This window comes from Molothrus ater, chromosome Z (assembly GCF_012460135.2).
Source record: "Molothrus ater isolate BHLD 08-10-18 breed brown headed cowbird chromosome Z, BPBGC_Mater_1.1, whole genome shotgun sequence".
Classification (NCBI taxonomy): domain Eukaryota; kingdom Metazoa; phylum Chordata; class Aves; order Passeriformes; family Icteridae; genus Molothrus; species Molothrus ater.
This window is the reverse complement of record NC_050511.2, coordinates 42,813,549-42,837,501: the sequence shown is the minus strand read 5'-3', so window position 1 is coordinate 42,837,501 and position 23,953 is coordinate 42,813,549. Positions and strand designations below refer to the sequence as shown.

The 23,953-nt window shown below is 37.3% G+C and overlaps 1 protein-coding gene across 1 annotated transcript in view; it reads left to right on the top strand.

The window, feature by feature from the left end:
- Nucleotides 1-23,551, top strand: part of CHSY3 (chondroitin sulfate synthase 3) — a 141,765-nt gene extending 118,214 nt beyond the window's left edge. The window contains exon 3 of the mRNA XM_036403816.1: nt 17,770-23,551. Within this exon, the coding sequence (XP_036259709.1) occupies nt 17,770-19,335 (1,566 nt within the window). The 3' untranslated portion in view covers nt 19,336-23,551. The remainder of the gene's footprint in view (nt 1-17,769) is intronic.
- Nucleotides 23,552-23,953: the final 402 nt, after the last annotated feature.

Below are 23,953 nucleotides of genomic sequence, written 5' to 3'. Positions count from 1 at the left end.
GTAATAAACACATGGGGTGGGTTTCAAGCAGCTCTCTCTTCCAAGTTATTTCAATCTGATCATAAACCAAAATTGTGTAAGAAAGAGTTTCTCTTAATATATGTTGTCACCATTGTTAAGCAATAGAACTATTGGCCACCTTGACAGAGTAGTTATTTGCTTAATATTCATCCTATTAAAAAAATTGTAATGTTATCCTACAGAAATAGCCTCAGCTATGTATAGTTCTGTTTTCATTCCTTCAGGGTATTATTACCTTTTGCAGTAAGAGACAAGAGAACAGTAAAATGGATTATTGCCCTTTGTTTAAATTTTTACTCTTCTTTGCCTATTCTCTTATTCTCATGTACTCCATTCAAAGCACAACTCAAGCCAATCAACAATTTAATAAAAAACAAAAGAAATAATTTCTGAATTATTAGGTCATTTGGATTGGTAAAATCTGAGGTCTTTAATATTTCTTCTGAATTGTTTTCACTGAGAATTTTCCAAATATATAAATCACATCTATTTTCAATACTCGGTGTGAAAACAGTGACATAATGTAAAAGGAGACATATAAATTATTAATTCCTTAATGAGTTAAATGACCAAGATACAGTGATTTTTAAGAATATCATTATTACATTATAAACAATCAGTAAATGTGCAGGTCTTTTACTGCCTGGAAAAAAAATTAGTTTCAAATCTATGACTTAAATAGGAGGGTAATGCCACTTTTTTTGTAATGTAAGCCTTCAAATCTCCATTAAAACCATTAATATTTTCAGCAATGACAAGACATGAGGCAGTATAAAATGGGTTTCAAATTATCACTGTCTATCTGAAAGACTTTTTCTATTTACTAATCAACCACACTTTCCAATTCAGAAGTGCAACAATGAAGGATCTTGTTGAGGATATTTTATGATAATGGGAGGATGAAGAATCACTGTTCAGTCTTAGATCTCCTGTCACCATGGAGCATATAACTCAGTAGGCTTGGATTTTTTTTTATTTTAATGTAAGAGCAATTCTCAGTGATGCTATAAGAACACAGTCATATTAATTAATGTTATATTTTCATACTATCCAGTCAGAAAGCACAGTGGAAAGCCTGTGAAAAAGTATAACAGTGATATAATTAGGATTTCTTCTATGGAAAACATTGTAACAGACATCCTGCCATGCTTATGTTATTTTAATTGGATGTTTAGCTCAAGGGCATTCATAATTTATCATAAACTTTAATGGTAATACAATCAGCTGGAAGGAAGCCATACTTACCTCCTTGATTACACCATAAGAAATGAAATCCTAATTTGAGCAGCCTTGTTTTAATATTCTTTTACTGACATGGCAAGAAAGGAAGACTTGGTTGACAAGGAGGTCATGCTGTTCAGTGTCTCAGCTGCGTAAGGACTTGATGCAGTACAAGTGTAAGAAAAAATAAATAAAAAACTGGATTAAATCTGGCCTGTCATGCAGAAATCTGGCCAGTGTGCAGACTGATGAAAAGCTTTTATGTTAAGAGGATGATGAAGTATTACAGGAAATCTTACTGTACTGATTTTGCTTTTTCCTTCTTTGGAAGAACTCAGATCTTGGATCCTCTAGTTCAGTCATTGGTTCCCCAGTGGTAACTTCTGAGAAACTACTTTTAGGTCTATCAGCCACCAGAACTAGGTTGCAGTCATTCCCAAATTTTGAAGTTGTCACAAATTTTATGGTTAACTTTTCTGTAAAAATGAGGGCGTATTTCATTAGTGGGGATAGATTAGGGAGCCTTGGTCCATATTAGGTAGATCTGCTGGCACTTCTGCTTCCTTACTTAATATGAGAGCTTAAAATGTGATTTGGCAATGCATTTAAGAGTTCTCAAGATATGTTTACCAAAGAAGAGAAGAGTTCATATTTCATCAGTCTATGCTTATTGTTTTGTTGCCCAAAGATGTTGAAAATCCTGTGTTAAGAATGTTAATGTGATGCAATACATTTTTTTACTAAATATATTTCCCTTGGAGAAGTTACTAACATTGCATTCTGTAGGCTTGATCTTTGTGGTGAGCTTGTGCTGAAGCCTTCCAATGGGCTATTATGAGCTACCTAATTGCTTTTACCCTGAATCAGTAAGGATTCTCAATGCTCTTATTCCTTATAATATCATCTTGGATGTTCTTATTATCTGTATTTTTAATTCTTTTAGCTTCATGCTAAGATATGAGCTTTGATAATTTTAAAATTCAATAACTTTGATCTCCCTTAAGTATTTTTTTGCACACATTTTGTATTTTTCCATTTTGCATCTGCTTTCTATTCCTTGTCCTAGTAAAACATATATGTCTGATTTACGTTAATTATTATTTATAAATTATTCATGTTTTATTGTTACTGCATGACTGTTTGTTTCTTCCATAAAGTTAATATTCCTAGCACTAAAATAACCCACTGGAGGCTTTGCTTCCAGTACTCAACTTAGTCATCTGCTACTGGCTGGGAGGGATAGACCTCCACCCAGGCAGGCAACAGCTGTGGAATACAAAGCCTCACCACTGTATGAGTGGGCAAAGAGGGGAACATAGAGGGAATTGGCTGATAAGCTGCCAAGCTAATCTCCATGATTTTTGAAAAGTCATGGCAGTCAGATGCCATCTCTAAACTGGAGAGAGATGGATTAGCTGGGTAGACAGATCAAGGGGTAAGGAACTGGTTGAGTGGTGAAATCCAGAGTGTGGTGGTCAACAGCTCAGGGTCCTGATGGAGGGACATCAGTGGCAAGCAGTGTCCCTCAGGTGTTTGTACTGGGGCCTGTGCTATTTATTGTCTTCATCAATGACAGTGACATTAGGATCAAGTGAACCCTCAGCAAATCTGCAGATGACACCAAGCTGAGTGGTGTGATTGACATACCCAAAGATGGGATTCAATCCAGAGGGACCTGGAAAAGCCCAAGACGGCTCCATGGGAATCTCATGAGTTTTAACAAGGCCAAGTTAAAATGGCCTGCAACTCAGTTGTAGTCCTGCAACTGTGTTGGGTCAAACCCCAGTACCAACCCAGGCTGGGGGATGAACAGATGAAGAGCAGCCCTGGGGAGAAGGACAATCAATCAGGTTGGGACTGCTGGTGGGTGAGAGGCTGGACATGAGCACTCCCAACTCAGAAAGCCAAGCGTGTCCTGAGCTGCATCCAAAGCAGTGTGGGCAGCAGGGCCAGGGAGGGGATCCTGCCCCTCTGCTCTGCTCTGGTGAGAGCCCACCTGGAACCCTGCATCCAGCTCTGGGGTTCCCAAAAAGACAGCATGGACCTTTTGGATCAAGTCCCGAGGAGAGCCATGAAGATGATGCGGAGTGATGGAGCATGTCTCCTAATGAGACTGAGAAAGTTAGGGTTGTTCAGCCTGGAGAAGAAAAGACTCTGGGGAGACTTTGGAGCAGCTTCCCAGTACCTGAAAGGAGCCTACAAGAAAGCTAGAGAGATAATTTTTCCATGGAGTGGAAGAGGGAATAGCTTAAAAACTGAAGGATAATCAATTTAGATTAGATATAAGAAAGCAATTTTTACAATGAGGGTGATGGAGCACTGCAATAGATTGCTCAGGGTGTGAGGAGATTCTCCATCCCTGTTAATATTCAATATCAGTGTAGACAAGGCTCTGTGCAACCTGTTCTACTTGAAGATATCCCTGGTCATTCCCTCTTGCCTCCTGGAATATATATATGGCACCCAGAGAGGAGCATTTCTCACTGGATCGTTGCTTTAATGATCCAAGATTACCACTCGTCAGTATTTCCTGCTGTTGGCAACTGCTTGCCATAGCTCTTAAGTCTCCCAGACCACTTCCATATAAATATAAATATATTAAGTCATGGCTGAGTGTTTAAACACACTTCAGTGTGCTTGCATAATCTATTTCAGAGAATCACACAGAATCAATCAGGTTGGAAAAGATCTTTGAGATCATTGAGTCCAACTTGAGACCTAACAAAACCTTGTCAACCAGACCATGGCAGCCAGTGCCACATCCTTTCTTTAAACACCTCCAGGGACACTACTTCCCTGGGCAGCCCGTAACACTGGCTAATCACCATTTCTATGAAGATCTTCTTCCTAATGACCAGCCTAAGCCTCCCCTGGTGCAGATTAAGACTGTGTCTCCTTTTCCTGTTGGTGGTTGCCTGGGAAAAGAGGCTGACTCCCACCTGCCTACAGCCTCCTTTCAGAGAGTTGTAGAGAGTGATAAGGTCATCCCTGAGCCTCCTTTTCTCCAGGCTAAACACCCTCAGATCCCTCGGCCAATCCTCACAGGACTTGTGTTCTAGGCTCTTCCTTCACCAGCCTCGTTACCCCATTTGTCTGTCTATCCTAGCTAATATGAAATCACACTGGTTTTCCCCCTTGGATGCTGTCTTTCAGGAGTTCTGTGCTCCAGCACATCCGTATCTTAACACCTAATCTACCCAACAGCTTTTATAAAAAGCCAGATTTTGATGACAGTTTGAATAAATATGCAGACTTCAAAGCAAATCAAATAACTTCAAGGCTCTTAGAGTTCTAAACAAAAAGTCAGTGCTCTGCTACAAGTGTTGATCTTATGAGATTGCCTGTTTTTATCTTAAAATGTTCTTCCTTGTAAGTCCTAGATAGGCACTAGAGGCACTAGTCCTGATCTTTTTTCTCTTTTTTGTCTGCCAATTTCCATTACCATTTATCTCTTTTGATACCTCAGATTTTGTCAGTATGTTGGATTTATTACCAGAAAACAGGAAGTGAAACAACTTGGCCTGAGCTTAAAGCAAGGAGATTAGTCAGCTATTTAAGGTATCCAAAAGGCTTCCAGGTAGCTTTAGGTCTTCAAAACTTTGCTTCCCCTATAAACATGTTTATATGTCCATTTTGCTAGATTGTTTTAGAAACATATATTACCTCTGTCTCGCATTCTTGGCTTCATCCTTAGACCAGCACTGCTAAAAGGTAGCACTGAGTTTTTATCTGATGTTGCCTGGATGAATGTAATTTAAAATGGATGCTGCAGATTGAATTCCTATTCTCCGTAGGAACGTACAATCAAGTATCACTCCTGTGCTAAGCTGCTATGTTTTCCTGTTATGTATATATTTTGATAATGCTTATCTGGTCTTTATTTTGCATGGAAAAATCTATCCAAGCAAGGCCAATGGACTAAGGAAAATACATAAACTAATATTGAAATATTGCTAATTATAAATAAACAAAGTCATCCAAGGCCAGGTGTTTTCCTACACTGTTTTTGTTGCAGATGTTTACGCATTTAATGTAAACAAAATGTGTAATGTGTGCAGACAGTTAATTTGTTTGATTGATGAAGTACTTAAACAGAATTCATGGTATTACTTAATGGAAGTTATGGATGTCATTTTTATGCATTATTTCAGCATTATCTGATAGTGCTGGAATATAAATCTGTAGTCAATTGACTAAACAAGCATTTATTGAATTTTTCTTTGAATAATTAAAGGATTCAAAAGCTTCTTTAAAGGGTAGACCCAGCAGTTTTCTGAAGTGTATTTGCCATGGAATGATAACTTCTTGAGATTAAAAGAAAAGAGAAAATTGTAGCTGGTAAACAGTAGCGGGGAAAATAAGCTGCATCCCTGTGCCTCAAAAGAAATAAAATTTTACATGCATAATTATATGTTGTGTTGAAATATATAGGAAGTTACAGGTTTTTTTCCCAACCAGTCTCATTTTTTCTTCACTTCTAGGCATTTTAAACAGTTTTTCTCATTTCAGTGCTTGAGGTAATTTTAATTAGTAATATGATTTACTGTTAGAAGTTACAATTATTTCAGACATGGAAAGACTTCCTTTCAGATCTGCCTGTACTGGGGAGAAAATATCTCTAGAAATATCCAACAAGTCACAGTGAAGGCAAGTGCAACATTCTGCTGTTTCTGCTCTGCAGATCTGTTCAGATGAGAGATCTGAACAAACTCTACATTGAGAAACTCACCAGACTTTGGTTCCAGTCTGTGGGGGATGGCAAACTTCAGTCCTCTGGTATTTCTGCCTGGGATCACTGCTGCTCTGTCTAGCAGTCCTTGGCCACTTTTGGGCTGATCTTCTGGTTTTTTTTAGAAAATTGTCCTTTTTCATTAACCTAGTGCTTTTTCATTATGGTCCCCTGAAGTTAAATCCCCCTATTCTGGCTACAGGAACATTCCTGATATGGCTTAATTTCCCAGTGGGAAGAGGTAGGTGTAAGTAAGACTTATGTTGTAGTAGTGGTAAGAGCCATCAGTATTCACTTGCTTGCATAAATACAGTTTCTGACAAAGCAAGGCCTATATGCAGCACTACCCTGCCTTGTTGTCTTTACTGTTCAGAAGTATTTTGGTATCAAAGAAGAGATGTGCTGATGCACTGTGTTCTTCTGTGTGTGGCAAGATATATTTCCTGATCAAGAAGTTCCTTCCAGTTTATCTGATCTTTCTAACTTCTGCATGTTTATGTGATTTAATTGATCCTCACCACTCCCCCGGACAGGTTAGCATCCCATCTCTTCCCTCTTGTCATGCTTTCTATTTTGACTTTTTGAAATTTCTTACTTTCTTACTAACTTCTATTCTCCACCTTCATGGGCTTTTCAGACAATGTTAGCAAACTGATGTTTCTCCTCAGGCAGTACTTTAACAACTCTACTTTGCCCAAGAAATAAGCATTGACTATTCTTGTTTGTCATTTGTCTGGTAGGTGTGCATCCAGACTTGTTAGCTAAAAAGAGATACTGTATTCTCCACAGGATGATATACTGCATTGTTTATGGCAATACCTGTGTGATACTAACAAATCAGTCAGCTTTTTTAATTGCATCAAATTCAGCTAAAGAAACTGCCATTGGTGTAATTTTGTTTAACTGGATTTGTAAAATGCAGTCATTGAGACCATGTGTTTCATCTTCAGGTATGTTGTACTCATCTTGTAGGACTCCCAGTGCATAATTTTGGGCATATGTAGAACATGTGGGGAAAAAAAAAAGATATGTGAATAAATGGAAGGGTATCACTTAAACATAGGAGAATTATTATTATTTTTTTTACTGTACTGAATTATTATTTTTTTACTGTACTGTGTACTTTCCACAAATTTGCAGAAGAGTAAGACACCCCCAAGAAAAGAGGTTAAGTGGAAAACTTAACTGTAAAATAATGGTAAAAAAGGATAAATGAACAGAAAAAGTAGCATCTCTTTAAGGCTGAGTTTCTCAAAATAATTTGGAATCATGCTATGTGTTTGCCACTGCACACGTGCTGTATAATATAGATCATATTATACAAATTAAAAATTATACTGAATTGTCAGTGTTTCCAGTCTCCCAAAGTTAGTATTTTTTTGAAATACTTGTGGAGGAGGTCAAGTGCAGATTCTCTAATATTGATTCTACAGTAGGCATTGCTTTCACTCTGTTCCTTGTAAATTATGTTCTGTAATATAAGTTTACTTATTAATATGGAGTAAGGCTGTGAGGTAATATAAGTTTAACAGGTCACAGAGATCATCTAGTCCAGTCCCTTGGTCTTCAAGCAGGATCTGTTCAAGACTGGAAATCAAAATTCCATCAGGTTGCACTGGATTAACATTACTTAATAAGCTCCAAAACCTCATGTTTTTGCAAACAGAAGTGTTAGAGGGTGACAGACAGATGTGATAGAATGCCTATCACTGTGCAAAAGTAGTTTATATTAAGTAGTTCTTTATAAATAATTGAGACATAAACTTAAAGGGAGAACATTTTTGGTATATGGCTTGCATAGATAAATCCTCTACTTGAAGATGATTCTATTTTTTCTTTTAGTATTTACCGAAAGCGAAGTTCTGTTTCCAGATAACTGTGGACTTTTGGAAGGATAAGGCTGTTTGGTTTTGCTGTCTTGTATCAAAATGGATTGTATGGAAACTTAGGTAAAACTGAGGGTAAAAAACAATAAAAACAGCTTGAGAAGAGTATTTATTACTTTCATTTTAGTCTCAAATTCTGGTCTCAAATAACAGTACTATTAAAGACTCCTAAAACAATAGGAAAAGCTTTCTGTGTCCCAATAATTGACTTCACTGATGGATAGTAGGTCACAGCATTTTCTTTCTGTAGACTATAATGATAAATATACTGGGAATAGTAAACTCAAATGATTGTTTTCACTTAGAATTTTTCATTTAGAGAGAAATGTGACCAACTTGTGAAAGCAGGAAACACTTCAGTTTAACTCAGCACTTAGATGTCAGTATTTGTAGCCCTAAAGCTTGATTTTTAATGGTTTGGGGTTTTGGGGGTTTTTTTTGAGAATAATTAGAATTTAAAATGGCTTTTTCTTGAATTTCAACATTTGAAGTGGTTAGTTACTTCAAAAGTAAGGATGCTTAGGACTCTGTTTAGAAAGTCTTTCTAAGCTCCTGAGGAGCAAAGTAAGATGTACATTTTCTGTAGTTGGTGGCAGGTTTAGTAAGGCAGAGGCATGCAGATTCTTCAGGAAGATTGATTTTTCTAAGGGAAGTCATAAATACCAGGGAACCCTTTGTGTCAGATTGCTGTAGTTTACAGGATGCTCATCTCCCAGCAGGAAGAATTATAACTTGTAAAATATAACTGCAGTATAAGGATTTTTCATGAGACAGGAGCCTCATACTTTTTATAGCTACTGTTGTTACTGGGGCAGAGCCATGCAGAGGGCTGCTTTCTCTCGCTCTATGAAATTGTCCTCTCCCAGTGTCTCAAGATTACACATTCAGGGAACTTGAAGCGTAAAGGTTCTAGAGACATTAATTTTGTTATATTGCACGGCAGAAGAAAATCTCCAAATCTCCCCAGTTCTTCGTTCAGCGGAAGAGGTTTCCTGCATTGAACGTGGCAGGTTTCTGAATGGAGCAGGTTACTTCCCCATGTCAGGCCATGTGACAGGAGTGCACATGGTGTACTGGGCATCTGAACTGGTCTCAGCTGGTATGATAGGAGTGAAGTCATCACATGAAGCAGGCGGCACAGCCTCAGGCCATTACAGGGTGTTAGTTTTGTGGCTTCAACTTTGTTTGGTTAGCGTGAAATGGGTCTGGATGGACAAAGATTCTCAAACATGTACAAGGAGATCGGTCTCAACAAGTGAAAACCAGAAAGGATACATTACCATTGGTTTTTTTAGGAATGGCTCTAGCCAAGTGTGAATGAAATATTCCCAGGCATCTTCATACTATCATAAACCAAACTACTCTCTTCTGTAATGTATTTGAAGAGTGCTGAGTATATCCATGCTAAAAAGTGTTCACCACACTAGCTGTCAGTATTTGGATGTTTTCTTTAGAAGTGTGGGGTTTTTTGTAGGAGGGAAAGCTTTGGGGATAAGGTTTATGTAAACATCTGAGCACTATTGAGTAGGAGTGAAAAGGACATGATTGTTGGTGTAACAAAAGGGAAGTTTCTCCATAAAAATTCCTTCTGAGGTAATCCTGTAAAGTAGGGTTTGTTGCTAGTTCAACTGTGATACTACCCACAAAGTACCCAAAAAAAGCAAAATTTCCAGTTTCTATAGAATTTGTATATGTGGAATCAGCATTTGTGGCATTCATGCACTTCAGAGAATAATTACAGTATTCAAATCTTTGGTCAGATACACAAATGTATGAGTCCATGCTTTAGAAAAGTTTATCATCAAACAAATATAAATACTTTTAGGTCACAACACATAGAAACAATTCAGAAATTATGATTAGTCATCAAATAACTTTTTCATCTTTTTTTCCTTAACACAGAGGTTAGAACTTAATATTTCTGTCTAAATATATAACCTTAAAGACTTCTTCCTGTTTTTCTGTTGTGTACATTGAATGCTAATATTGGACAGATTTAATATTTCTGCCTCTATGTGGCCAAATGTGTCACATAGTGAGAAAGGGACAGACTATAAAATAAAAGTACTTACACACTTTGCATACATGTGTTATGTAATAGAGTTAATTGTAACTTTCACTTAGTTTAAGAAATAATTCCATAGGCACACTAAGACTTTAATAATTCTTATTTTGCTAACACAAAAATTTGTTTTTTAGTCTTATGGTTCAATAATTATTGTAAACTACCTTCAGGACTATGCTTAAGGGTAAGAGGTTGGCAAAATAACTTCCTTCTTTTGCTCCTTAAAGTTAATGATTAAGCATTTTTCTTAACTCCATATTTAAAAAGTGTGTGTTTTGTAGGAAGAAATATTGGTAAATGCACGGGTGCATTGCTGTGTATGAGCCTTCAGGAAGGTTTACGGGTCTTGCACTGAAGATGTGTTGGTATAGAAGATTATGTATTACTTTTGTGGTCAAATTTTACAATGTTTTTAAAATATAGTATGAATTCTGTAAATAACAAAGCATGTACATAAAAAGCTAGGGTTTCTTACAGAGTGTACTTAATGCATGTTATAGCTAACTAATAGACAATAAAGTGTGTTATTTTAACAATGGAGTATTTTAGTGGCTTGATACAAATGAAGAAAGAATTAATTATTGATTAATGTTCTTTAAATTTGTGAAATACCACTTAATAATAAATTCTTTGTTTCATACTGTATGAGACATGGCAGGGAAGGGTATTTGGTTGTAAGGGAGCTGAAGCACCCTTTGAGGCAGGGTAAGAACCTTGGCAAGATCCAGTTTGGAATATATCCCTGATGTTGTGGGAGACTGGGCTTCACGGAGGGTGGATTGCTTCTTTACTTAACGTGTGGAAGCCAGAGAACAATTTTAGCACTTGGAAAAGTTTTTAGCATCAAGCTGTTACCTAAGGAAGCACACATGCACTGCCAGGATGTTCAAAAGTATGTACATGCTGAGGATTGTCACCTGGATGGCAACGCTACTGTGGTAAACCACCTTCTGTAATGAAGGAAACGATGGCAAAACTGCAGATGGCTCTACCTGCTGGACTGCAGGGGTATTAGTTTAATGCCATGGAGGGCATGTTCAGCTCCCAAGACTCATGGTGTAAACATGTAGCTGGTCCCAGTGCATTTGTTGGTGTCTCACTGTGTAACCCCTTGATAGTAGAACTTGCTTTTCTCTGCTGAGCTCTCTCAGTGACCAAGTATGTAGGAGCAAACACAAATCTGAACATCACTGAGTTACACAAAGCTTAAGCTATGACAGAAAAATTAGTTATATCTTTTCTGTGATCCTTTATCATCCAGAACAGGAAATGAGTCAGATCTTTGGGATCATCAAAACTGCTGAGTCAGCCATTTCACATCCTAGTGGAAAGATTGGCAGTGAGTTGAGGGCTGTTGTTCATTGTAACTGGAACTGTTATTACCAGCTTAACCTATCATCCCTTCCACATTAACCTGGTGCTTCTCTTCTGAAGGCTGGTTTGTTCCAAAGAAGGGGCTTAGTGACACCAGGCAGTCCAAACCTGAGAAGGCTGGAAGACTGTCAGCCTACCTTCCTTAAATCTGCTGACTACTAAAATGCAGCCTTTTCCACAACTGTTTCACTTAGATAATGCCCAGGGTAATTTAAGACATTTCTCTGTTTCCTTCCATGCATGCTGCTGTGCTCGTATACCAGTGCTGTTTAATTTGTCTATTTACAAGCTAAATCAGAAAAGTCCTCACAAGCTTCTTTTGCATTGATTTGTCCCATGCATTTGATAAAAATGCAGGCCTAGAATTGTGTGAAATTGTTTGTTGCATCTTTCCAAAATATTCTGACTGATGCAAAACTAAGTTTTGTGTCCCTTTTCTGTAGAGGATTCACACTGAATTTTAATAATGTCTTCATGTCACCTTATTGTCTGATGATATTCTCATGGTTTTTCTTTGTATGCCAATTATTTCCAGTTTAAAACGTCAGTTTTCCTAAGATACTTTGTCACATACCTCTTACAGCCATGGGTAGAGCATTTTATGTGTTGTTTTATTATAACGACTTAATTTCCACAATTTCTTAATTTCCAAGTTCTCTGGCTCTTATGGGTTGTATTCTCTTCTCATTTAGTCATAATGTCCTTGACTATGTGTCATGAGCAGTGTCTAAGATTTTGTACCAGCATCACTAGGAATGATATTGTTCCTTAGAAGTTTCTGTAATAACTTCCCTCCAAACTGATAATTGCCCACTTGTACATAGCTTGTTATTGCTTCTCTGTTATCTAGTTCATATGCATTTCATAATTCCAGTCTTAATCCTTATCTTCTGCAGGCTCATAGTATTTCTCAGAGCATCAAAACTGACCTGCTTGTATCTGTCTTTTGTCTAGAAACTTAGATTAACTGTAATTTAGTGTTACATTTTGTTATAGTACGTATTATTGAGGCCATCCTAATGTACCTATAGTAATCTGAATTTTTTTTAAGCACTCAACTTCCTGTTGTTCAGCAAAACAGTATCATCTCAAATGCAGTAGATTTACATTTGTACTTCATACAGATGAAATGTCCCTTGAATTCAATGGCAGCAGTGAATAAATCTTCATCTTTAGCAGAGCTAAACTTTAAAGAGCAGAGGGAAGAAAGACCAGGAGTAATTCCTGTTCATCTTATTTCTACATTTATTAAAAGTCCAGTTTAGATAAAATGATCAACAGTTTAGCACTCCCATGGATTTAAGAACAGCTCGAGTGAATGGAAGATTTTTATTTCTTCTCTGTTAAATGTTGTTAATGCTCAAAAAAAATTGTGTTAATTTAAAAAGCACCATTTGCATTCACTCTTTTAATATGTGATAGTCTTGCAATAATAAAGTTGGTAGGTTTGGGCTTTTGTGTATATGCAGTAAGAACCTTCCCTTTTTATTACATCAGTAAATCACAGTGGTTACAATGATTTCAGAGCTTGCGATGCAAATTACTTTGCACTTGTGTGTTAGCTATTGTATTTTTCTGCCACAATAATAAAACGTTGCCTTTATTCTGATTTCTTTCTTATATTTTTTTTTAAATTCCTGCTTGCAGTTCAGAGTTCCTCAGAGCATGATTAGATCTTAAGTGTTTCTTGCCAACTTTTAGTTTCAGTTGGCATGGAAAAGGCAAGCAGAAGTCCATGCCAACTCTTGCATTAGTTGTGCCTCAAGAACCATTCAGAAGACAGCAAACTATTCAGAAAAGTCACAAAGTCATGCAATGAGAACAGATAAAATGTTGGACCTCCAGGTATCATATTGAATTGATGACAAATTCTCCCATTCACTGCTTTCAGTGAACATAAATTGGTTGTATCATCTCAAAGTGAAAGTTCATTTGGCAAAATATTCTCTCTCTGGGGTAATTGGTAGAAGAAACTGAGGCAGGGTACAGGACAATAAGGAAATATTGTGATACGTCTTCAACTGGAGCTACATGAGTTCTGGATAGCAATGATTGTAGATTCCCACTAAGCTGTTGCTTCACTCTTTAAAGTGATCCAAAATTTTACCATCAGCAGCTTGCTGTGCCACTAAGGTCTGTTTCTGAGTCTTGAGTGCATCCTTGTAAGTGTCATAGTTCTTTATGTGAGAAGAGGTGGTACCATTCCTATCAATTTTTCTTATGGTGCTCATTTACTCTGACTCCATTGATCTCAGAGTTGGCCCTCTTTGGATTTCTCTCTTTTGCCCTAGTTATCTGTTTATTTAATGATCCAGATGTATAATCGTTGGGTAGCCTTGGTTGGTACCTTTGTACTTACATGATGGTTAATGACAAACTCAATATGACCTGGCCATAATCACTCCCAGCCCAGAAAGCCAGTGGGATCCTGGGCTGCGTCCAAAGCAGTGTGGGCAGCAGTGTGAGGGAGGGAATTCCTCCCCTCTGCTCTGCCCTAGTGAGACCCAACCTGGAGTGCCAGTTCTGGTGCCCCCAACGCACAAAGGATGTGGGACTCTTGGAGCAAGTGCAGAGGAGGACATGAAGTTGATAAGAGGTACAAAGGCTGAGAAAGTTGGGGCTGCTCACTCTAGAGAAGAGAAAGTTGCACGGAGACCTCGCAGCAGCCTTCCACTGTCTGGAGAACTACAGGAAAGCCAGAGAGCAACTCTTCAGGGATTGTATTGAAAGAACAAAGAGTAATAGGTACAAACTGAAAGAGGAAAGACTTAGGCTTACAGGTTAGGAAGAAATTCTTTCCTGTGAGGGTGGTGAGGCACAAACAGGTTGTCCAAGGGAGATTGTGGATATCCTAAGCCGGACACTGTTAAAGGCCGGGTTGGATAATACTTTGAGGAACCTGGTTTAGTGGAAGGTATCTCTGCCCATGGTAGAGGTGTTGGAACTAGATGATATTTAAGGTCCCTACCAACCCTTAACATTCTATAATTCTGTGTTAGTTTCGGATGGGTCAATACTGATAAGGTGCCTGGCCAGTCTTCAAGATGCTGGTGTACTATGGACACCACCATGTAATGAAGCTTCTGATTCTAGATACTAGACTTGTCCTCATGCTATTTGCTTTTCTTTTCATCATTGCTGAACCTCTGTGTGACACCTACACAGAATTGCATACTGTGTGGACTGGTACTGTTAGGACAGAGTCCTAACAGCTTACACAGTTTTGCATTCCTCAGGCAGAGTTAGGATTGTGTTCCTCTCATGTTCTTTGCATTTATCTGTATAGAATTTAATCTTGCTATTCAAAATCATGAAAACTTTTGCAGGAAGGTTTACTCTTACCATGCTGAATAATTTTAATTTATAGTCAATAAATCTTGCCACTTCCTAAACCCACCTCCTTTGTGCGATAATTTGTAACTACATTTTTCAATTCAGACTCTCACACAAATCCATTTTCCGGGAAATTTAATCATCCTTCCCTTTGCCTTCTGGGCTTGACCATCTTGCCTAGAAATTTCAAAGCAAAGTTAGGATCTTGAATTGCTTTCATTTAGATGTTAATAAGTTGAAGTGTAATAAGACCTTTTTTCTTGCAACATTAAGAACAAATTTCTGCACCAAGATTAAAGCAGGCTATCTTCAGGAAGTGTTGATGCTTTCAGTGTCATGTTTGTTCTGTTTTCTCCAAATCAGGATCTATTAAGAGTTTTCAGTAACATAACTAAAAATGGATTAGTACAGTTTTGCATATGTGTGATAGTACTGCATTACTGAGTTGATTGAATTTTTTTTCATTGCTACTTTTAATCTGTTATTGATTATCAAAACCAAAATCATTATTATAATGGAGTATATCTTCTCTCCGTTGTTTCAGTGGAGCATATCAAATAAACCCAGGCATCTGAAATTGGGATGCGCAAAAAATGCAGTATTTATGTCAACATAAATTTATTTGTGTTAAATAAGTGATGCTAATGAATCTTCTGTAAAGCTGATTTTGTAATAAGTCAAGGGTTACAGAAGAATTTGCACAATTGGAGGACAGCATTTAGCTTTGCAGCAATATGTCATCTGTTGAAAATCTTTTGGATAAATTCCATTTTACTACTTTACATAAAACTTTCATGTACTTACCTATGAAAAATCACGTTCTTTAAATGTTAATGGTTGTAAATGGGTAAAGTTAATGGTTGTTTCATTTATACTCAAATAACATTCTTCATTAGACAACTTAGAAAAGAAAGTCACGCAAACCACCTGCCCTTCTTTCTTTTGTTTTCAACACCACACATTTTCTTAATTTTCCTTTAAGGGGACTTTACTGTGAAATTCTAGATGTAAAAATCATGCCTTCAGCTTTTTGCAGGAAAAGTGGACAATGCAAAAGCATAGCATGTCACCTTGCAGAGCTCACAGCATACAATTTTAAGTAAAACAGACCAGGAAGGAAGTGTAACTTATAACTGGAGAGCTGGAAATCTAGCCAGATCAGCTCTTCTTTTTTCTTTATTCAAAATGTAAATTATAGAGTGAGAAGAGAAAATAGTTTTTCCAAAGAGCAAATGCCATCACCCAGCTCTTTCCTAAACACTGTTTTCCCTTTCACTCTCTAATCCATCTGTCCTGCCTGTGACCATCTCTAACTCTCAAGAAAGCCATATTTCAGTTTTTTCAGCACTGCTAGTTAAAACACTAACAGGCCTGATTATGTTGGTTCCTGTTCTATGTGATTACAAGGAAATCAGCCAAACTCTCATCTCATCTCATATAACAAGCAAACCACCCACATTTCAAGACAGAACAAATTTTTTAGAGAGCTTTAGATAGGTTCTATGAATAGGGGATATATGAGTAATGTTGTAACATTGTATGGTTTTTTTCACGTTCATTTTCACTTCAATATAACAGAGGTACCTGTTTTATTAGAGGCAAATTTAACATAGCTTAAGGTATTTATCAGAATGTGTCTGATGCTTTTCTACATGTTATATGACTAACTTTAAAAATTTTAAACTGAGTAATAGTAGCAGCCATGTTTGCTCAAGCAGAGGCATTTGAGGTCTGAATGAAATGGGAGGGGCAGTCCAGAAGTTCTATATTAAAGTTCTGTTTTTCTAAATGTGACAATGTTTGTGTCTTGTACATGCTAATGAATATTACATAGCTTTCGTGATTCTTATCTTAGGAGTTATTAGGAGTTAGTTAGGAGTTATGGAGTTATTTTACATTCATTGCCCTATTCTTAATATTACTTCCAGTGTCAAAACTTATGTTCTTGAAAGAATTGAAGTAAAATGAGCTAAATGATTTGAGTCAGATATACTGTGCAATCAGGACTTACCTCTCCTGATATCTTCAGTGTATAAAAGACAAACTGCAATACCCATGTCAGAATGTGATTGCAGCTCAAGTTTAAAACACATTCTTGAACGACATTTTCTATCTAATTAGAACATTTTCCTCATGTATTTATTACAGACCAATCTGTTTGCAGGTTTAAAACAAAATGAGCCTTTTCTTCTTTGTCTGCCAGTCATGGGAAATAATTCTCTAGAACAAAGAGCAGCAGGTTTTAAATATATTTATCATATCAGTATTTTACTAGTCCATATGATTTCCCATTTAAGAATAAATACTCATCACATTAATAATGAGCTAAGTTGTCTTCTAGGGAGGAAACTGAGTCAAAGATAGTTTCATGATATGTTTAGTCAGCACAGAAAGTATAAAGGCCAGATATTTTGGACTTGTCAGCCACAAAACGTATCTCTTCACTCCATCACAATTACTAATTTGACAGAAGTAGAATGTCTTTTCTTGGTACAGAAATAAATTGGAAATCACTATCACAATCAATTGCTTAATTGGCATACTCTATTATATGTGTACCTTACAAAATGTATATTAAGATGGTTTCATTTCAATTATTGAATTCTCTGTCAACATGAAAATTTTTTTTTGTTAAGGCCATTCAGTTTTTGAATGTTAAGCAGCATTAAATATTTGCATATATCAGTACAGTCAGCTTTTTGCTCCATAGGCACAAATACAGGGTGCTCTTTAAAAAATTGTGAATGTTGCTAACCTTCCATTAAGGATCTGTGCTAACTGGGGTTTAGATGGAAGTGAAGTCAGTGGTTCATGCATAGCACCTATGAACTCCTATTAGCCACAGACCTATGCCTATGCATTTCCCTTAGTTCTGCAGCTGAACAAAATGAAGATAAACCCAATATAACTGACCTTTCTTTAGACAGAGGACAATGATTGCTTACTGTGGACACTACTGAAACTCAAACCAAAACAATGTAACTATTTTCTACTGACTGCTTTAAAACTCTGTGCCTAAAAATAACCATTGTCTATAAGAATAGGTAATGATACTAGTACCAATGTGAGTCCTTTTTCTGGGTAGAAGACATTAAACTTAATGTCTCTTTCCCCCTACACCCCTCTCTCTCTCTTTGTAGATGCAGCAATTGTTCCACGAAAACTATGAACACAACCGCAAGGGTTACATTCAAGATCTTCACAACAGCAAGATCCACACAGCCATAACACTTCATCCAAACAAAAGACCTGCCTACCAGTATAGGCTGCACAGTTACATACTGAGTCGCAAAATTTCCGAACTGCGCCATCGGACCATCCAGCTCCATCGAGAAAGTGTCCTGATGAGCAAGCTCAGTAACACTGAAATAAATAAGGAAGATCAGCAACTGGGAGTGGTGCCATCTTTCAATAACTTCCAGCCACGTGAAAGGGATGAAGTCATTGAGTGGGAGTTCCTGACAGGAAAGTTTCTTTACTCAATGGTGGAGAACCAGCCACCCCGGCAGAGCCTGAGCAGTGTCCTGCGAGCTGCACTGGATGATACTGTGATGCAGGTCATGGAAATGATAAATGAGAACTCCAGATCTAGAGGAAGACTCATTGATTTCAAGGAAATACAGTATGGGTACCGCAGGGTAGACCCTCTGCATGGAGTAGAGTACATTCTGGATTTACTGCTTTTGTACAAAAGGCATAAAGGAAGGAAAGTTACAGTTCCAGTGAGACGCCATGCTTACCTTCAGCAATTGTTTAGCAAACCTTTCTTCAAAGAAGCGGAGGAGCTGGATGTAAAAAGCTTGCTGGAGGACGCCAACAGTGACACTCAATCTTTCTCTTTCCTTTCAAATTCTTTAAAGATTTTTTCCTCGTCATTCCAAGGCACCAAAGACACTGGGGGACAGAGTGACAAGAAAATACATATTCTTGTCCCTATCATGGGGAGATTTGATACTTTCTCAAGATTTATGGTTAATTTTGAGAAGACTTGTCTGATTCCCAAGCAGAATGTAAAGTTGGCAATAATTCTCTTCAGTTCTGATTCGGACCCAGACTCTAGCAAACACATAGAGCTAATGAAAGAATACAGCATTAAGTATCCCAAGGCAGATATAACCCTGATTCCAATGTCAGGAAAGTTTTCTAGAGGTCTGGCTCTTGAGATGGCCTCGTCTCATTTTGACAATGACACTTTGCTGCTGTTCTGTGATGTTGACCTAGTATTCACATCAGACTTCCTCCAGCGATGCAGAGATAACACTATTCAGGGAGAACAGGTTTACTACCCTATCATCTTCAGCCAATACGATCCAAAAGTAATATATGGAGGCAACCCTCCAGCTGACAGTAGTTTTGTTTTCACAAAAAGAACTGGATTTTGGAGGGAGTATGGATTTGGAATTACCTGTATTTACAAAAGTGACCTACTTACTGCTGGTGGATTTGATACCTCGATTCAAGGCTGGGGACTTGAGGATGTAGATCTCTTTACTAAAGTGATAACGTCTGGCTTGAAGGCCTTCAGAAGTCAGGAAGTAGGAGTTGTCCATATTTTTCATCCTGTTCAGTGTGACCCCAACTTAGATCCGAAACAATATAAAATGTGCTTAGGGTCCAAAGCAAGTACATTTGCCTCTACCATGCAGCTCGCTGGACTCTGGCTACAGAAACATTTGGGTGTCAGGTACAATTGGACTCTCTCCTGACAACTCAGCCTATTTGGCCTTTTTAGGGGAGTTTACCTCATTGCTGTTATTTGATTTTGCTGTTGTAGTTTTAAACTCCCTCCTTGTAGTCTTCCAAAGACTGTTGACCTCAAACGGGCTGACTCTGCTGTTCACTGTCGTTTCTTATACCTACTGAACTGGTGAGGTGAATTCCTTCATATTTCCTTTATTTGAAATTCAGTCTTGTCATGGAAATCACAAGCCCATGGAGCACATTCATCACAAGAGACTGTATTAGAAGAATGTTGTCTTTCAGTTTTTGGATTCAGTATCATCTTTGTTGCATTTCTCAGATTTGATGTGATACTAATATTTACTGGTGAAGGTACCACAAAAGTGCTTTATGCTTCTTCTGGGGATGGAACTCTCTAAGATAAACTTAAGTTTTATAATTTATATGAGGACTTATATGTATAAACGCTACTTTTCTTCATCTTTAGAATTTTTAAAGTAAATGAATAACTATAACTGTATGTTTATTTTTTAAAAAAAAAGAGTAAAGCTGAGGAGCTACTTGCAAATACAACTGGTACTGGCTACCAAGGTCCTTAAATGTCTTGTTATTAAAACAAACTCCTCATTGTTATTCAGTCAAAGTGTAAATGAACTTTTTTTTCACAACAAACAGGATTTAATCAAGTGCTCATCTACACTTTGAAGATTATTTGAGCCACCATCCTTCATTTGCAGGCAAGAAGAAACTATGACTCAACATGGTGATTTATGATAAAGTGCAAGCATACAGTGTTCTTACTTTGAAACACATAGGATAAGTTGTTCTTTCTCTTTTTAGAATGAGTCTCTAATACATAATTTACTTTTACATTCCTTTCATAAGGCTGAACTTCAGTGTTAAAAGTTAAAGCTCTAGTTTTTGTTTTACATTTTTCATGAATATTGGTACTCAGTAGCAACTTGTTGTTAAAATTAAGGTAACTGTAGAATAGTTATTTAAGTTTCAAAATTTACTATTGCAGGTCAAAGTTCCTTGCCAATATATTTATATTAGTGGAGGTTATAAGACTGTTTTCAGATTTATTTCTCCAAACCGCCTGAAGTTGCCATATTGTGGATTCATGAAGTAAAGTATTTAATACCAACAGGAGAAATAATAAAATTAATTTCTGTATTTTAAAGAAATGTTTATATAGGGATATATATGTGTGTGTGTGCGTGTGTGTATATCCCTATATATATATAGATATATAGAGAGAGTAATTTCAATGTTCCACTTTTCAGTTCAGGCAGTGATTTGCTACAATCTTGTTTTTTTTGCCAGATGCTTGGAGTATTTCATGTTATACTGTGGTAAGAGCTTAGAGACATTCAGGAAACCATCAGAATTTAACTAAACTTAAGTTATTACAGTGGGTACATCAATAACCTCAGTACCCTGGATTTCAAACTATATTTCAAACCGAGCTGGGCAAGAAAAAGTGGTGAGATTTTTAGCTGTAACTGACTGCTTCTGTGTTTCCTTAAAAAAGAAAGCCAACCAAAAAACCCCCCAAACCCCCCAAAACAACTAAGTGATTGGAATTCACTGGCACATCTGTTTGTGGGAGGAATCCAGGTTATTTCCTGAGGTTTGAAGAGGGCATGCAGGTCAGTTAATGTCTGTTATCTGTGGTTCTCTGTTGTGGATTTACCATGCAAAGAAAAAGGGAACGTTGACAAGAACTGAGTAAATTCAGAATTAAAAGGCTGGCCATAGTGTGCTCTAAGAAAGGCCATTTCCTTGCCCTGGAGAAGATAGTAATTGTTGTAGGTGAGAACAGAGACTGTAATTCATGTTTGTACCAGCCCTCCTCAAGCAGAACTCCTAGGCTGTTATTTTCCTGGAGGCTCTTGCCTTCCTAGCCTAGTATTGTTAGCTCAAATGTATGACAAAAGAAAAATTCACTTTCAATTTATATTATAATTCTTGGAAATTGCTCTTCAAACTGAGTGCAAAAGTCACACTTTTTTCCTTAAAAAAACCAAGAACAAGGAACCTGATACATTTTAAAAATCTCAATTAACCAATGCAACTCAGATTGTAAATATCAAAAACTGATTGCCTGTTGATAAATATTTGTGATGATTTCATAAACAAGAAAAAACCTAATGACTTAGAAAGATATCTAAGGAAATCATTGTCTGCGGGGATGTATTCCAGTGTTTATTTCAATTACTTAACTTAGTGGCCAGAAAGTATTTGCTCAACTCAAAGTAAAATAGTAGATTACAACAAGCAATGAAACCAATCATTCAGTGGGGATAAAGATGTATACAGAGGGCTTGCAGGATCAGGTCCTACATGATATAAGCAAAATGCTAGCATTTACCAGTACAAATATTTATTTAGTGTCTTGACTGATTCATTTGTTTATATGATGAATTACTTTGTTAAAAACCTGATTATAAATGTTTATTATGAAATACTGCATTTTCTTTTGAAATAACTATCCTGAGATAACTTGAGAACTTGTGTTAGTTTGTCTAAGGAATAATATGCCTTCTAAGGAGATCACATTAAAAGAAAAAAAAAAGCACAAAAGTGTTAATGTTATGTATGTATAGATTAGGATGGGAATATCTGTGTTAATCAACTGTTTGCTGTTCTAATCTGAATCATAATCTTGATTGTAAAATGAAATTTCTATGTGTATAATGTCCCTTTGTAAATGCATGACAAGTGAATTCGCAATAGAACATAACAATCGATTCTTCCCCAAACCTCCTTCCCCTGGGAATAATTTTCCTGGCTTCATTGTTGGGAAGTGGGTTGTGAACAGCTCATACTTTGGCTTTTTAGACACAGCCATTCTTAAAAAAAAAATCTCAGCATTTGCTACTCAGAAACCTCAGAAATCCCCAAACCACTGCATCATGGCATGTTTTCCCAGTTGCAGTGTTTTAATTTAACAGAGCATTTGCATCTCCTGGATTAAGGAAAAACATCATGCTGGGCTCTCTGGGACTTGATGAGTGTACTCTGCATCAGGGTACTGGCTCTCAAGCTGAAGAAAGGCAGAAGGCCAGGGGGAGGTGTGAGGCTCAGCCATGGGAGTTGGCGCTTTGTGCCCAAGTCACCCCTGTGCTGCCACCTGTGTTGCCCACGGCCTGCCATGGAACTATGACTTGGCAGCTCAAACAAGCACAGAAGAGCTGTGCTTGCTGCCACCAGCTGCTCTTAAGAAGCAAAAGGGCCATTTTTATCAGGGAGGAATGAAAGGAGGGTCTCAAACTGGGGATTCATTGAGGGGGGTGGCAGGTTGTCTTGTGCAGATCATGTTTCTCACTGTCCCCAGGTGAAAAGACCCTGGTCCAACATGGCTTCCCTCTGTTTGCACTCCAAGGGCTTTGAAGGAAGGGGCAAAACTTCATGGGGCTCATGGACCTGCATCATGTACTTGGGCCCTACCATATCATGGGACATGTGGAGGGAAAAGGTGCCAGATGGTCTTCCCAAAGAGCAGTACAGAGAGAGGCACCTTCTGCACTCAGCAAATGCCAGCTGTGCACAAAACTGCCTTCTGGAGCCTTTGCTCTATGGTGTGCTTGATGATAGTTCAAGATTCTACCAAAAATTACTGTGCTGATAAAATTACTCCTAAGACTGTATTGCACATTCTCAGTAACTGGAGAGTTGCAAGCAGCATGAGGTAAAAACCATTTTATAATCAGAGGGAAATAAACAATTTAAACTTCTTTTGATGTCTTAACTAGTCACTACAATTACTTAAGATGTAGTTTCCTACATCAAACGTTTTGCTCCAAAAAATGATGCCAGCTTTAGGGCACAAACCCCCCCCCATATGTGTAGTCTATATCGTATTTTCCTGCAACTTGAAATCAGTTAAAATTTGTGGGAAAAAACAGGGGTTAGAAATTGATGAGTCACTGACAGAGGAAAAGGTTTAGGTTTCTGCTGTATTTTTAAAAGATAATTGAATCAGGAGAAAAAATTACTATATTAGATACACACAAAAATTAGCCATGATGTTAAGTAGTGATAATTATGGTCCTAAAATGCAGCAAAATGAGATGTTTCACTAAGTCTAACTTCTTAAAATGACTGAATATCACTGAATATCTGTTGTACATCTGTAAGTAATGTGTAATCCATTTTTAATTCATTAATTTCTTAGAATAATTTAAATTTTCTTCCATCAGCATATATTCACTTGATTAATAAGATTACTTGTCATGACTCACTCTCAATTTCCTATTTTTCTTTTTTCTTGGGTCTCCCCATTTGCAGTATGTGTTACTACAGAATTTAAACTTTTTGAGCTAATATATGATATTTCTATTACAGTTTTATGATTTCACTGCCACACAAAACTGCTGAACTAGAATATTTTAGTGAGTAAGTTTCCAGGCCTACTTCAAATTGTTTCCATTTGCCTGTCACTGTAAGTTAAAAGTGTTCTAAGTATTATTACTTCATTTCTTCCTCTGGTCTCCTTCATACCAGAATTACACTAAAGCAAGGAAAAGCAAAGGCTTTGTAATGCTTACATCTAGGAAAATTAACATAACCAGGGGATTTGTGTGATCCCTTTTTTTTCCCTTTTCTTTTCCTTTTTTTTTTGTTTTGTTTTCAAGTCTT